Source organism: Myxine glutinosa, chromosome 8 (assembly GCF_964187855.1).
Source record: "Myxine glutinosa chromosome 8, kmMyxGlut1.1, whole genome shotgun sequence".
Lineage (NCBI taxonomy): Eukaryota > Metazoa > Chordata > Myxini > Myxiniformes > Myxinidae > Myxine > Myxine glutinosa.
In genome coordinates this window covers 74,184,297-74,200,950 of record NC_136268.1, presented here as the reverse complement: position 1 = coordinate 74,200,950, position 16,654 = coordinate 74,184,297, and the positions used below count along the sequence as shown (strand labels likewise).

The following is a 16,654-nucleotide window of genomic DNA, read 5'->3' as shown; positions in this document are numbered from 1 at the left end:
CGGGGCGCATTTGCCACCATGCAGCATATAGAGACAGTATAGGAAGAGAGAGAGAGAGAGAGAGAGAGAGAGAGAGAGAGAGAGAGAGAGAGAGAGAGAGAGAGAGAGAGAGAGATGTACAATAATTGTACACCGCTCCTTTCCTATGCCATCTCCAGGCGCTGCAAAACGTCATTGCCGGGCACCGATGGGGGCTCGGCAGTGATGCACGCTGAAAGAGAGTACTCAGTTTTCACTCCAGTTGTTTTCTTGTTTTCTTTCTTGTTTTTCCAGGCGATATCTCAGCCATCCGTTGAGTTCGGAAGCTGAAATTTCGGCACAATAGTGAGCAAGTACTTTGTCAAAAACAGTATTTTTTGTTTTTTGATTAATCAATTAATTGATGAGTTATTTAATTATTAGCGATTAATTAAGTACTTATTTATTTCCTTTCTCTTTTGGCCATGATCTAAGGCACCTTTTGAGTTAGGAAGATGATATTTGGACATGCCAATGACAAAGTGATTTTGCTGTAAAAGATATTTTTGATTTATTGATTAATCAATTAATCAATTAATTATTTAATTATTCAATTAATGACTTTTTCTTTTTCTTTTTTAAGTTACAGATTCTGAAATGGTGGTGGTTTACGTGTTCTATTAGCCAATTGATTAATTATTTCATTTTTTAAAGATTATTATTTATTTATTTTCATTATTTATTTTTTTTAAATTTTATTTCTCATCTGGGCAATATCACAGGCACCTTTTGAGCTAGGGAGCTGATATTTGGACATGACAATGACCAAGTGATTTGGCTGTAAATGGTATTTTTGATTTATTGATTAATTAATTAATCTCTTCATTATTTAATTATTCGATGAATGACTTAATTAATTTAAAAAATTTAAGTTACAGATTCGGATGAAATGGTGGTGGTTTATGTATTCTATTAGCCAATTGATTAACTATTTAATTTTTTTCATGATTATTATTTATTTATTTTCATTATTAATCATTTGTTTATTTTCTTTCTCATCTGGGCAATATCTCAGGCACCTTTTGAGCTAGGAAACTAATATTTGGACACGAGTGACCAAGTGATGTGGCTATGAAGGATATTTTTGATTTATTGATTAATCATTTAATCGATTAATTATTTATTGATTAATCAATTAATTATTTAATTTATTTATTAATGATTTATTTAATTAAATTTCTAAAAGATATATCTTTGGATGAAGCACTAGTGGTTTAGTTATGCTATTAGCCAATTGATGAAGAAAATATTTCATGACAATCTTTGATTTGTTATTCTGCAATTAATCAATCAATTATTGTGAACCTCTCCCTCCAAATACAGTCTCTATGAGCTGCACGGCGGTTTTTCTGGGCGCCATAGGTGCCCCAGCAATGCCGCGCTGGAGGATATTTAATTATTTGGCATGGGGGCGGTGTACTTTGAAGGTATCTGTGCTTGTTGATTAATTATTTGCGTAATTGAATTTTTAAAATGATAATCGTAAAATAATTAATTTCTTAATCAATTGGCTAATAACATACCTTAAGTAACTAATCAATTGACTGATTAATCAAAAAAACAAAAAATACCGTTTTTGCCAAAGCACATGCTCACTATTGTGCTCAAATTTCAGCTTCCTAGCTCAAAGGATGGCTGAGATATCGCCTGGACAAACAAACAAGAAAACAAGTGCAGATACACTCAAAGTACACTGCTCCCATGACAAATAAATAAATAACATCCTCCAGCGTGGCATTCCGGGATGCTTTAGACGCCTGGCGATACCACCGTGCAGCACATAGAGATGGTATTGGGAGGGAGAGGTGAACAATAAATTGATTGATTAATTGCATAATTAAAATCAATAAATAGTAATCATAAAATGATTTCTTAATCAATTGGCTGATTGCATACCTCAGTCACCAGTGTTTAATCCGAAGCTGTAACATTTTGAAAATTAATGAAATAAGTCATTAATCAAAAAAAGAAAAAATTGATTGATTAATCAATAAATAATAAATCGATTAATTGATTAATCAATAAATCAAAAATATATTTTTTGGCCACATCACTTGGTCACTGTCGTGTCCGAATATCAGCTTCCTAGCTCAAAAGGTGCCTGAGATATTGCCCAGATGAGAAAGAAACTAAATAAATGATTAATAATGAAAATAAATAAATAATAATGGTAAAATAATTAAATTATTAATCAAATGGTTAATAGAATACCGAAACCACCACCATTTCATCCAAATCTGTAACTTTAAAAATAATAGTTAATTAAATCATTTATCGATTAAGTAAATAATTAATCGATTAATTGATTAATCAGTAAATCAAAAATACCCTTTACAGCCAAATCACTTGGTCATTGTCGTGTCCAAATATCAGCTTCCTCGCTCAAAATGGGCCTGAGATAATGCACAGATGAGAAAGGAAATAATACGTACTTCATTAATCGATAATAATTAAGTAATTAATTAATTGATGAATCAAATAACAAAAAAAAAACGTTTTTGCCATAGTACTTGCTCACTATTGTGCCAAAGTTTCAGCCTCCTAGCTCAAAGGATGGCTGAGATATCACCTGGACAAACAAAAAAAACAAGAAAGAAACCGTAGTGAAAACCGAGTACTCTCTTTCAGCACACGTCATCGCTCGGCCCCCTTCTGGGCCCGGCGATGACCTCATGCAGCACATGGAGATGGAACAGGAAAGGAGCGGTGTAAAACAAATTCACAGTCCGGCATGTATCCACTCAGAAAGTGGAAGCTCGAAGAAGACATTAATAAAGACACTATGTACGGATGATGAGTTGCGATTAATGGATGTTTGTATAAAGGAGTTTGAATATTCGGCCTAAAAGTTTTGGCCATTCAGAGAGTCAGTGGCTCCTTCACTGCCCATCTTGAGCCTGGGAGAACAAGAGCACAGGATGACAATTAAATGCAAATCCAATGTCACTTCAGCAGTGTTGTAAGGAGGATCTAACTGAAGCACAAACTTTGCCGTGGTTTACTAAGCAAAATATTGTTCGTGGATTGATTTTGCAAGATTGACAATGCATTCGTGGCCCAAACTTTCTAGTGGAGAGCCGGCATCATTGAAGGTTAACAAAGCCACATACTAACAGTAAGACTTCTTCTTCTTTCCTATGCAGCACAAGGCTGTGGGGTAGCATTACCTGTGCCATTGATGCAACACCCTCTGTTTATTCGGTAGGAAATTGGAATTTGTTCATGGTGCTGGTGATAGCTCGACTACTCTTTGCAAAGGACACCGTAGTATATTCACTGTATGTAGTTCTTAAAAGTGCAAAACTATCAAAATCGTGTTGTGCCTTTGAGGAGACTTTTGAAATACATTCTATAAAAGTTTAAAATTACAATTTCGAACAAACAAAAACGTGATAATTCAACACAGCAAAATTTATTAAAAGCAAAGTAAAACTGTAAGGAAAAATGCAGGTCACATTGTACATTTTTTGTTGAGATACAAGATGTCATCTGATATGAAAACCGATGCACATACCGGGCCCAGCCTCAGAGCGGCATGGTGGTGATGCCTTGTGCAATTTGGTTACAAAACATGCTTGTAAAGTAGTGGGTGTGAAGCATAAAAGGAAGAGTTAGGCAAAAACGAGTCACATACAAGGAGACACAAGTCCACAGAAGACGAGTAATTTCCAAACAAAATTGCATTTAGTGTTTCGAAAGATACACTGTCCAAAGTTTGGATATTAAGTTCCGGACACACTCAACACAGAACAGGCCCCACATGAGGAATGGAATTTTAGTACAAACGGGCAGGGTCAATAAAAACAGCACCAGTCCTGGCTTGGTCACAAATTACAAACAGTGCATGGCAAGTCATGAGTTCATTGAACAAATGAACAAACAAACCCAAAAATTGTACATATATATATATATATATATATATATATATATATATATATATATATATATATATATATATATATATATATATATATATATATATATATATATATATATATACATATACGTATATATATATATATATATATATATATATATATACATATGTATAAATTTATATATACGGAACAGACCAGCCGTCGGTGACTGAGGTTGGAGGCAGACAAACAGCAGCATCGAAGTCAACACAAGAACATTGTTCCCAAAGCAGACAAACGCAGGCCTTTTTCATTGCTTTTAAAACAACCCAAAAAGAAAGGAAAAAAGCACCACCCTTCAAAACAATAAAAACAGCGTCAACCTAACAGCGTTTTGGTGAACAAATAAACGACATGTTAATAGATTTACTTTCTTACAGATTGCTCATTAAAATAAGATATGCAATATTAATATCGTAGGATCATCAGACAGTCTGCAAACTTTCTCAACAGTCAACCTTACTCTTCATCAGGCTGTATCAAAATTTCCTATTGCTTTTATAGTACTTTCCAATATAGTGCATCAAAAGAGGCATAGGAATGTCACCAACTAAACATACTCATTGACAGTACTAAGTGCATTTGCTACAGTAATTAATAGATGCTCGAACCTGCCAAAGTCTCAAGTAATCCTAGACCCATGCAAGTCGACTACAATGCATGTGCTTGGCATAGTGAAGATTTTAGGAACACAGAACAGCCTTGCAGAAGTGTCGTTCTCACTGCAAACACCCAGCATTTTTCATTTTATTTAAGTGCACAACTGTAAATCGATTTCAGGCGACAAGCCCAAATTATGTTAATTACATGCCTTTTCAGAGCAAGTTCAGGTGAACAGCGAAAATGTTTCACAGATTTGTTTTAAGCCATCATGGAACACAAATATTAAATTCATAACTCAATACAGGCAGCCAAAAGTCATACAAAAGCTATTTGTGATTGTATTATGAAAGCTGTGGTATTGCTCAGACGAGGTAACTTTATCCCCACTCCCCTCCCCCACTTTAAACTAGCCATTTAAAACTATTTGCAAAAATAGTCGCCTCAGCTTTATTGCACATCCAGCATAATAAACCTGTCAGATTGTGTGACTCCAGCCTTCAACAGCTTGAGGGCCGAACAAGATGACGGCACACCAAGAGTTGTACGTTCAGGTGTGTATTGCATATTGTAATGTCATCGAGTCGACCTTCTCACTCTCGTTGATAAACTCAGTGTATGGCACCGCAAAACTATCCAGTTCTTGGCCTGTTTCATGCTTTTTGTAATGAGAAAAAAAAAAAAAAAAAGAGAAAAACATTATGAAAAGTAGAGGAACAAAAACGATTAAATCGACAATAAAAATAAAGGAGGATAGAAGAAAGAAGTTTGAAACAAAAATAATAATTCCAAAAGAGAGAAAGAAATAAAAAGTGGAGGATAGAAGACAAGAAGATTAAAACAAAAAGAAAAAAAATACAAAATAAAAATAGAGAAGGATAAAAGAAAATAAGATTAAGCCAAAAATGATGAAATAGACAATAAACAGAAAGGATAGAAGAAAGAAGTTTGAAACAAAAATAATAATTCCAAAAGAGAGAAAGAAATAAAAAGAGGAGGATAGAAGACAAGAAGATTAAAACAAAAAGAACAGAAATACAAAATAAAAATAGAGAAGGATAGAAGATGAGATTAAACCAATAATGATGAAATAGACAATAAAAATAAAAATAAAGGAGGACAGAAGAAAGAAGTTTGAAACAAAAAAGAATTCCAAAAGAGAGAAAGAAATAAAAAGAGGAGGATAGAAGACAAGAAGATTGAGCCAAAAATGATGAAATAGACAATAAAATAAGAGGACAGAAGAAAAGAAGTTGAAAACAAAAATAATTGCAAGAGAGAAAGAAAGAAAAATAAAGAATCAGTGGATTTGGACGAAATCAGAAAAAGGAACGAGGAGAGTTGGTGAATTAAGAAAGAAGATGACTTTCACCCTGCACCAACCAATGACTGGGCATCGGGACTCAAGGCACTTGACCACTTGGGGCAAATAAATGACTTTTCACTGAACCTTGTGGTGTACCTCAAAAATAAAGGAAAGAATGCTGACTGACGATATGTTTCCACATTGCCGAAAGGTGTTTGGTTTGGCCGTTGGAAATAAATTGGTTCATTCCTAAGGCATAAGAAAACCCGTACAGTAGGGGGTTTCTCTCCTGGTGCGTAAAGATGGCAGATGCCACTTCATTTGTTGAACATACAACTAAACAAACGAGTAGACACACATACAGCCACTCACCCTCAGTACCGCACAGAAAAGCATTAAAAACATCAAATGACTAAAATGACAAGCCGTGTGTAATCCTGTCCCTTCTACAATGGCACCACACGTACGGCCAACTGGATGCTGGCGGTTGGGCAGGGTTGTACATTCACGAGATCAAAGGTCGGCTCACAAACACCCACCCACCGATATGTCCGTGGGTCACATGTTACAAGATGGACGCGGCACAAAAAACAAAAATTCCGCATTAAATAAATACCCAAAACATAATACTTTCAACGTCCTTGAATCAGATAATGAAAAATGGAAATAGGTAGCGAAAAAATATAATAAAGTATTTACAAGGGGATTTGCGGCACCAAAAGGGCCCAGCTGCCAACCATACTGTATACAAATGCAATGAGGTAAAGGGAAAGGAAATGCGGGTCATGGGATTGATGCCCAGTTTCTTTCACGAATGACTAGCAATACAAAGTTATCAAATAAAGCAATGTCACGATTTGTGTGCTTGTCCATTTTAACGAAGGCAGAGTGTACTCTCGCTTAGACAGCGAATGTGAACATCCAGCACCTTTGAAAAGGGAGGCAAAGAGGAGGCTTTGAACGCATAGGAGGAGGACCAACATGGAGGTGAACGTTAGGGTTTGGCAGTCGTTTGATCCCAGAGCTGGACGGTGTGTAAAGGGAGAGAGAAAGGCAGATGGTTGGCTGTACCATTTTTCAGCCTCTGACCTAAGCCTCCCTTTAGGCATGGCAAAACAGACACCTTCCATACAGTTTAAGGCAATGTACAGAGAGAAAAGCAGGTGGGCCGCTCCGTAAACAATACATCTAGTGATCCAAACACAGCAGATTCACCTGTGAAATGCTACAGTGGCTATATGGCTCATTTTTACAAAGCAGCTTTACGATGTTCCGAACGGGAAAAAACTACGCAATCTACAAACTGCACTCCATCCATAACCCTATCCCATCCCCCTCAACCATTTCCTCCTCTTTTCCACCTGCCCCATCCTCATCTACAACCACTGCCAACACCTTCTATACTTTGAAAAAAACAGTAGTGTTCACCAAAGGATTAAAAAAAAAAATCCTTTCACCTTCAACTTCAAAAATACATGAGATGATTGAAAAAGAAAAAGCCCTTTGTGCGAAGTTAGGATGGCGATGGAGCGATCCAGAATGCCGGAACCATATGTTGCGGTGTTTTGCTTTGTTTTTGTTTTTTAAATAAAAATGACTGCGCTATGCGCTGTAGCAGCAATAATAAGATACTTGTTGTGTGAAATGAGGTCACGTAACAGTGCTCATACGACATTCTATCGGGTGACATTATAAGCGGCGCACCGAAGCCGCAAACAAAATATTTCATCCAATTCGCTCACAGGCTCGGGTGCTTTTACATCAAGAATGGCACGCAAGACTTTACCTCAGCATAATGATGTGCAATCAAATTACCGACTCGTACAGGCCTAAACCCTCCTTGAAAAGAGCTGTGGAAAATAAAAACTTACATGATCGAATAATTAAAAAACACTCATTTTGGTGAATAAACACAAAAAAAAAGGCTGGTTATTTGGTTTGCAACATCAACATATGGGGCAAAAAGGCAGAGCGAGAAGGAAATAAAGTTAGAAAAAACGTAAATCGTGATTATTCCGACGAATTAAAATCATTTTCTACAGAAGCAATTTTGCTTTTCTTACTTGACGGGCACCATCGCTTTTGCTGGTGTCTGCATTTGAAATTGGTACGAGTGCACTTGAATTTCAGCATTGGGTAAAAGGCCAAAGTCACAGTGACAGCTAAGAAAATTAAAAAAAAAGAAAAAAAAAGAGGGAAGACAAATTAATTTTTAAAAGAGCAAAACCAGAAACCGTGAACAATTTATTGCCTAGTCAGCACCGCAAAGCATCTCGTTCCAATGGGTGTAACCATCGTGAGGTGCTGAGCCATGAGCAGCACTGACTGTTTCTACTTCCTGGGAAAAGGATGACGTGATTGCATAACCACATGATTAGCCGTTGCAGGTCAGTTCCCGTGGAGTTCCTCCCAGTAGTCTTATTTTTGACATTACTCCACTTTGTTGTCCTTGATTTGCTCGTGTGAAAATTCATCCCAACATTGTCTCTCAGACCATGTACACCAATGGATAACCGCTGCGATAAAAATCGACCAAACAACTTTTCGTTCCTTGAAATTGATGCCAGTTGAGCCTGATCAATGTCATATAATCAAATCGCCGGCAACTCTTCAAACTTGAAGGAGCACCAAGACAGAAGCTTCCCTGCATCTGCTCTTTCTGAATTCCTCGATCTCACAGGAGGCTTGAAATGGAATGACTGAGAGCTGGGAACGTAACGAGTTGTTTTTACAATAGGCTTTTCTACTTGAAGGGATGACATGGGGAAGCATCCCGCCAGGGACAATTCATTGGCCTAGTCCAAGGATGAGTTTCCTTGTGGAAGGCAGAACTTAGGCAGGAGAGGATGTTGCTTCAGCTGTCCGAGGCTCAAGCACAGAAACAGTTTGTGGTGCAAACGAAGTGCATTGAGTGTGCACATTTTCAGCTCCACCTTGGGGTGGAATCTCTGTTTGTGTCCAGATGCCAAAATTATGTGCTTAGCACAAAGGCCTTAACATTAACTTATGAGCAACCAAACAGCAATGAAAATTGCACACCCACCATGAACCCAATTTCAGTGCATTTAGCTGGATGAAATTTACATGATCTACAAAAATCTAGCCTGTTCATCATGATAAGAGTGATAATTAAGATAAGGATATAAATATACTGATAAAACGCATTCAATATTGATTTGTGGGTGTAAAATCTTAATGTAAAATATTTCATTGCAATACTTTCCTTAAAAGCTACCTCTACCTTTGCTCAAATCAACATTGCCAAGCTCAATTCATTTCTTCTTGAGAAGTTGACCAATTCGCAAAGTTACCAATGACACTAAAATGTGGTGGCTACATGATTAATTTGAAGAGGACATAAGCCAAGTGCATATAGACACACACACACACACACACACACACACACACACACACACACACACACACACACACACACACACACACACACACACACACACACACACTCGCTCACACACATACACACACACACACACACACTTTAAAAAATATGCCGAGGCAAACAATTCATAAAACTTCCATCAGTCGATGATAGATCGTACACATGATAGCAGGCTACTGACAAGAGTCCATTCCGACATGATATCCTATTGTCCGAGCTGCCCCACAAGGGCCAATCCGACTCTACGAGCTCTGTGCAAAATCCAGAGCATGTTGAAGAGACGCATACACACAGGTCTTTATCCCTTGTTTCCCACAAGGCCTCAGATGGCAGGGTGCCACAAGGATTCCGCAGCTGTAGCTGTGTGTCCCTCATGATGACATGTTTATCTCCTCCACCCCTTATTCCAGGAGTGAATAGGAGGGTGATACCAATAATGCTCAGGCAAAGTACATGGTGCGAAGTGTGTCTTGGTGAACCTGCACCGCTTTGGCAAGGGCCTGGGGATCTCGACCATTCCCTTGGCCTGAGGCGTGGCTGCCCTCAGCACTGCAACATGGAAAAATGAAAGCATCACATTAACAAGTGTGTAATGCCACAGAGATGAACCAAAAGGAAGAGAAGGAAAAAACATTAACAAAAATAATCAATATCAAATAAAAAATAATTATTAGTGCATTTAAACTGGAAATTCATAATTAAAACAACATCAGTACTCCATATGGGGGGATGGCATGGGAAAACATGGCCACCCTATCAAATGTGTACAAAATCAGGTGTGTAGTCCAGCCGGAGTGCACGGAGCTGAGCTCCGTCACGTCAGCAAATTCAGAGGTGGAGCTTAGCTCCGCAACAGTTAAAAAAATTAATAATAATAAACACCCACGTTCAGATCGGATGAGTTATTGTGCTTTGTGTGCTTTCATGGCCAAATAATAGAATAGAGATCAAACCTTGCATATGTTGATACGTTGGACACTTTGTCTATGGAGCCATATTATAACAATACATGTTATAGGGAACGTACAGACCCAGCCAAATTGCTGAATACAACAAGGTGAAGAAACGAAACAAACTTTCCAACCATTTTATATCCAGATTTCATGAATTATCTTTTGTCTACAAAAAGTATTTACACCCTGGAAGATGTGACAGCATGGAAAAGTTTGGATGCTTTACATTTTTTTTTCCTGGAAGAAAAAAGAGGAGAAAAAAAAGGCAACAGCTCACATTAATTATTCTACCATTGTGTGTGTGCATGTCGTTGGTTGTTATCCTCATTTATGGGTTTCAGGAGATGGAACAGAGTCCGCCCAGGACCCAAGTATTAATCTCCACTTCGGTAAAGGATCACGGTTCATGGACTAAACTATTCAACTTTTCCAGAGTTTTGTTCCGAAGGCTCTTTTCAGGATCGTCACCGATTGCCTCCAGTTGCAGTTCATTTGTGGTAATATTCCCAGGGATGGTTTTTTTAAATCTCAGTGAGGTTCTTCTGTATCATTCCTGTTGCTCCAATGATCACTGGTACAATTTTGATGCTCTTCAGCTTTCAAGATCTCTTGACCTCATTTTTGAGGTCCTGGTATTTGGTCATTTTCTTGATTTCTGTGTTGTTTAGGCCAAAATCGCTGGGTACTGATATCTCAATCATCAATGCTGTCTTTCTCTTTTTGTTACTGAGTACAATGTCCAGACGCAATGCTTTGTTTTCTATGTTCACACTCGATGTAATCACTCACAGGAACTTCCTTCCTGTCCTATACATATACACACACACACACACACACACACACACACACACACACACACACACACACACACACACACACACACACACACACACACACACATCTTTTGGGGTGAGCTCTAACCGGCCACACCGTTTTTTTTGGGGTGGGGGTTGGGGGGGGGGGAGGAGAAGGGAAGGAGGACTAATTATCCTCGCCAGAGGAGAGGGTATTGCATTTGAGTCTATTTGTCTGTCTGATTGTTTGTCCGCACAGAATAAATATGATTTTCTCTGCAACCATTGGTCCGATTGACAGGAAATTTTCACGATAGGTGCACCTCCTCCTGTATAATTTTTAAATGATAATTATGAGGTCAAGGGTCATGTGGTATGGGCACCATCTTGGAAAAAACGAAAAAGCTTTGCACCTCTATATCTCCAGAAGCGCTGCATAGAAAAAATTTAGACATGGCTCATTGTAAAGAACTCTCCATGGGGAATAACTGATGTTAATGATGATGTCATAGGTTCCTCCATTATGACGTCATAATTTGACAAGTACAAAACTTCATCTGATCAAAATAAAATTTTGTGAGCGTCATCTATGGATAAATTGGTGGAGAAAAAAAAAATTGTGACAATCTGTCATGTGGATGGCCGCCATATTTGTTAACACAAAAGCATTAAAAACACTAAAAACATCCTGGCGAGGGTCTGCAAACTCTGCTCTTTCTTGTTTACCCTTGCAAAGAGTGCTTTAACCTCAGTGTTGCCCAGGTAAAAAATAAAAAAAAACCCTGCCCCACACCCCTGCCTTTTATAGGTGTAGATATATGTATATATACATTTTGTTTGAGGAAGGATTTTAAAAAGCACAAAGAAACGAAATGGGAGAAGTCTGGCAGGTATACTACATACACCAACAATCAGTGCTGACAAGAAAAAACAAACAAACAAAACAACAGCAAAATAAAAGTAGACATGAAATTATAAAGCAGCATTGGTTAGCATACTTTACCTGTCATACTCTTTATCCACAAGGTGGTATCGGGCACGAAAAGCCACGAGGTGTGCGTAGTAGGCAGGTGCGGGGATGGAAACGGAACGTGTGCAGCGCACGTATGTATGGCACAGCTGGTAAGTAAGGACCTGCAACTCGTCGGCAGTGAAATGATTGTCATCCCACAGCACATGGTAGTGAGAAGGACGGCTGGTGCCCTGTGTACAAAGACAAAGACATCTCACGGGGCATTTCATGATAAGTCTACACACCCTTTCCCCAAGTGTACGGCAGGCGGGGCGTACCTGTATGCCAGCGTGGCTGCAAAGGTAGAAATCAAACTCTGTCGGGTGCGTTATTTTGGTGTCAACAGTCGTTCCAGCAGGAATGTTTCCGCTCTTTCCAATCTATGGCATGGAGAAAGTGCAACACCGATACAAACACGTTGAGCACAAATCAAATGCAGAGAAACAAAATTCAGGCCTCGGCACACATTCAAAAGCAACCGCCGTACCTTATATAATTAAACAAAATTAATAAATTTCCCCAAAGCCCTGGCCAGTCGTACCCTCTCATTCCTGTCAAAGCAAAAGAGGCGAGTGTGATGGCGTTTTTGTACGACTACAAACGTGATCCCAGGCCTGTACTCCTTCTCAAGTCTCACGCATGCCTCACGGATGGCCAGGAGCTCGTGGTACAACACCTGCACACCACATGCACCACTCAAAAATTTGTTCCACTCAGGAAGACAGCTTTTGATTGTTTTTTTTTCTTACCCTCACTCTGCCAAAATAATAGGTTTCAAATGAGATGTAAAGGGAATCACTGAGAAATATCTTGAATGGCAATCACTGGAAATGTATCCGGTTACATTAAGAAACATCAATATCAACAAAAACTGTGAATCTCACATGATCTTCGAAAAAACAGACTGCAAAATCATAACTTTGCCTTTAAACGCTTGCAAGGTTACGTAGTTTGTAAGGTCACGCAAGTGCACCACAATAACTGCTGCACATTGCAAAGGAGGATTAAAATTAGGAACAAGGTCTTTGTTAAGGAATGACTGTGAAAACTAAATTACTCTACTTTCTCGACTATATCCACACTAAATCCGATGTATTGTAGCACTTTTTGAGCACCCCTACCTGCTGAAACTGGCCTTCGGAGACGCCGTCTCGATAGAAGATAATCCGCGTGGGCTTGAAGCGGGTAGACTTGTAAAACTGGATGAGCAATTCACGGACCATGGATGCCAAGTCCTGGATTATCTCTTGGCGATGCTGTTGTACACGCACCGTGGCACAGTAACGGCTAGGATGTGCATCCATGCTGCCAACCACCTGACCAGAAATGCACACCATTATGATCATGGTCAGCATTCTTGGATTATCCTTTGTCTGTTAAATCAGTGCATTTTGTATAGTTTTACAAAACAAACAGCTGAGTTAGCATTGCTATTAGTTCACCTATTAATCCAGTATATATATATATATATATACATATATACATATACATATATATATATACATATATATATATATATACATATATATATATATACATATATATATACATATATAAATACATATACATATATATATATATATATATATATATATATATATATATATATGTATATATATATATATACTGTATTAATAGGTGAACTAATAGCAATGCTAACTCAGCTGTTTGTTTTGTAAAACTATAGATAGACACACATACATACATATATAGATCATACATATATAGATCTATCTATCTATATATACATACAGTGGGGAGAACAAGTATTTGATACACTGCCGATTTTGCAGGTTTTCCCACTTACAAAGCACGACAAGGTCTGTAATTTTTATCATAGGTACACTTCAACTGTGGAAGACGGAATCTAAAACAAAAATCCTGAAAATCACATTGTATGATTTTTAAGTAATTAATTTGCATTTTATTGCATGAAATAAGTATTTGATACATCAGAAAAACAGAACTTAATATTTGGTACAGAAACCTTTGTTTGCAATTACAGAGATCAGACGTTTCCTGTAGTTCTTAACCAGGTTTGCACACACTGCAGCAGGGATTTTGGCCCACTCCTCCATACAGATCTTCACCAGATCCTTCAGGTTTCGGGGCTGTCGCTGCGCAACACAGACTTTCAGCTCCCTCCAAAGATTTTCTATTGGGTTCAGGTCTGGAGACTGGCTAGGCCACTCCAGGACCTTGAGATGCTTCGTACGGAGCCACTCCTTAGTTGCCCTGGCTGTGTGTTTCCGGTCGTTGTCATGCTGGAAGACCCAGCCACGCCCCATCTTCAATGCTCTTATTGAGGGAAGGAGATTGTTGGCCAAGATCTCGCGATACATGGCCCCATCCATCCTCCCCTCAATACGGTGCAGTCGTCCTGTCCCCTTTGCAGAAAAGCATCCCCAAAGAATGATGTTTCCACCTCCATGCTTCACGGTTGGGATGGTGTTCTTGGGGTTGTACTCATCCTTCTTCTTCCTCCAAACACGGCGAGTGGAGTTTAAACCAAAAAGCTCTATTTTGGTCTCATCAGACCACATGACCTTCTCCCATTCCTCCTCTGGATCATCCAGATGGTCATTGGCAAACTTCAGATGGGCCTGGACATGCGCTGGCTTGAGCAGAGGGACCTTGCGTGCGCTGCAGGATTTTAATCCATGACGGCGTAGTGTGTTACTTATGGTTTTCTTTGATACTGTGGTCCCAGCTCTCTTCAGGTCATTGACCAGGTCCTGCCGTGTAGTTCTGGGCTGATCCCTCACCTTTCTCATGATCATTGAGGCTCCACGAGGTGAGATCTTGCATGGAGCCCCAGACCGAGGGAGATTGACTGTCATCTTGAACTTCTTCCATTTTCTAATAATTGCGCCAACAGTTGTTGCCTTCTCACCAAGCTGCTTGCCTATTGTCCTGTAGCCCATCCCAGCCTTGTGCAAGTCTACAAATTTGTCCCTGATGTCCTTAGACAGCTCTCTGGTCTTGCCCATTGTGGAGAGGTTGGAGTCTGATTGAGTGTGGACAGGTCTGGAGACGGCTTTGCGGTCGGTCCTTGCGGTCTTTGTGGTCGGAGACGGTCTGGAGACGTCTTTTATGCAGATAACGAGTTCAAACAGGTGCAGTTAATACAGGTAATGAGTGGAGAATGGGAGGGCTTCTTAAAGAAAAAACTAACAGGTCTGTGAGAGCCGGAATTCTTACTGGTTGGTAGGTGATCAAATACTTATTTCATGCAATAAAATGCAAATTAATTACTTAAAAATCATACAATGTGATTTTCAGGATTTTTGTTTTAGATTCCGTCTTCCACAGTTGAAGTGTACCTATGATAAAAATTACAGACCTTTACGTGCTTTGTAAGTGGGAAAACCTGCAAAATCGGCAGTGTATCAAATACTTGTTCTCCCCACTGTATATATATATATATATATATATATATATACAGTATATATATATATATATATATATATATATATATATATATATATATATATATATATATATATATATATATATATATATATATATATATATATATATATATATATATATATATACATACATACATACATACATACATACATACATACATACATACATACATACATACATATATATATATATATATATATATATATATATATATATATATATATATATATATATATATATATATATATATATATATATATACACACATACAGTCACGTGAAAAAGTAAGTACACCCCATGTAAAGTTTTGACTTTTTCAACATATTCCAACATACAGCTATTTGATTTTCATTTCAACAATATTGATAGATAAAGGTGATATAATATAACAAATATGAAACATTTACATTTTGTAGTCCATTGTATAATTTAAATAAACATAAATGCAAATTTCGCATGTGGAAAAAGTAAGTACACCCCTACATTTATCACTACTTCAAATACCTAAAATTCGAATCAAGTGCACCAGCTCAGGTGCAAATGATTAGAACATCGTTAGAGAGGATCTTGGAGGAACCTGTCTTATTTAAACCTCAGACATTTAGTTTGGTTTGCTCTTTGTTTTTGAAGTGTGTGGCGTCACCATGCCTAGATCAAAAGAGCTCTCTGAGGCCTTCAGAAAGAAGGTTATAGATGCCTACGAGTCTGTGAAGGGATTTAAAAAGATCTCCAAACAATTTGAAATCAATCATTCGACTGTCCGGAAGATCATCTACAAGTGGAGAAGATTCCAAACAACTGCCAACTTGTTCAGGCCAGGCCGCCCCAGCAAGTTCAGCCGGAGAGCAGACCGCAAGATGCTGAAAGAAGTATCTAAGAACCCCAGAATGTCATCACGGGACCTACAGGTAGCTCTTGCCACTGTTGATGTCAAAGTGCACGAGTCTACCATTAGAAAGAGGCTGCACAAATTTGACCTACATGGGAGGTATGCCAGGTGGAAACCTTTGCTGTCCAGAAAGAACATCAGGGCAAGACTAACGTTTGCCAATGAACACCTAGGCAAAGACCAGCACTTCTGGAAAAATGTGCTCTGGACAGTTGAGTCAAAGGTAGAGCTATTTGGCCACAGTACCAGAAGACATGTTTGGCGAAAACAAAGACAGCAATTGACCACAAGAACCTGATACCAACTGTAAAGCATGGTGTTGGAAATATTATG

The 16,654-nt window shown here is 38.4% G+C and overlaps 1 protein-coding gene across 1 annotated transcript in view; it reads right to left on the bottom strand.

Moving 5' to 3' along the window:
* Positions 1-3,414: 3,414 nt before the first annotated feature.
* LOC137414948 (protein argonaute-2) overlaps positions 3,415-16,654 on the bottom strand; it is a 260,673-nt gene continuing 247,433 nt past the window's right edge. The window contains exons 16-20 of the mRNA XM_078783394.1: positions 13,122-13,316; positions 12,542-12,676; positions 12,279-12,380; positions 11,992-12,191; positions 3,415-9,790 (exon numbers count right to left, since the gene is read on the bottom strand). Of these exons, the coding sequence (XP_078639520.1) occupies positions 9,682-9,790; positions 11,992-12,191; positions 12,279-12,380; positions 12,542-12,676; positions 13,122-13,316 (741 nt within the window). The 3' untranslated portion in view covers positions 3,415-9,681. The remainder of the gene's footprint in view (positions 9,791-11,991; positions 12,192-12,278; positions 12,381-12,541; positions 12,677-13,121; positions 13,317-16,654) is intronic.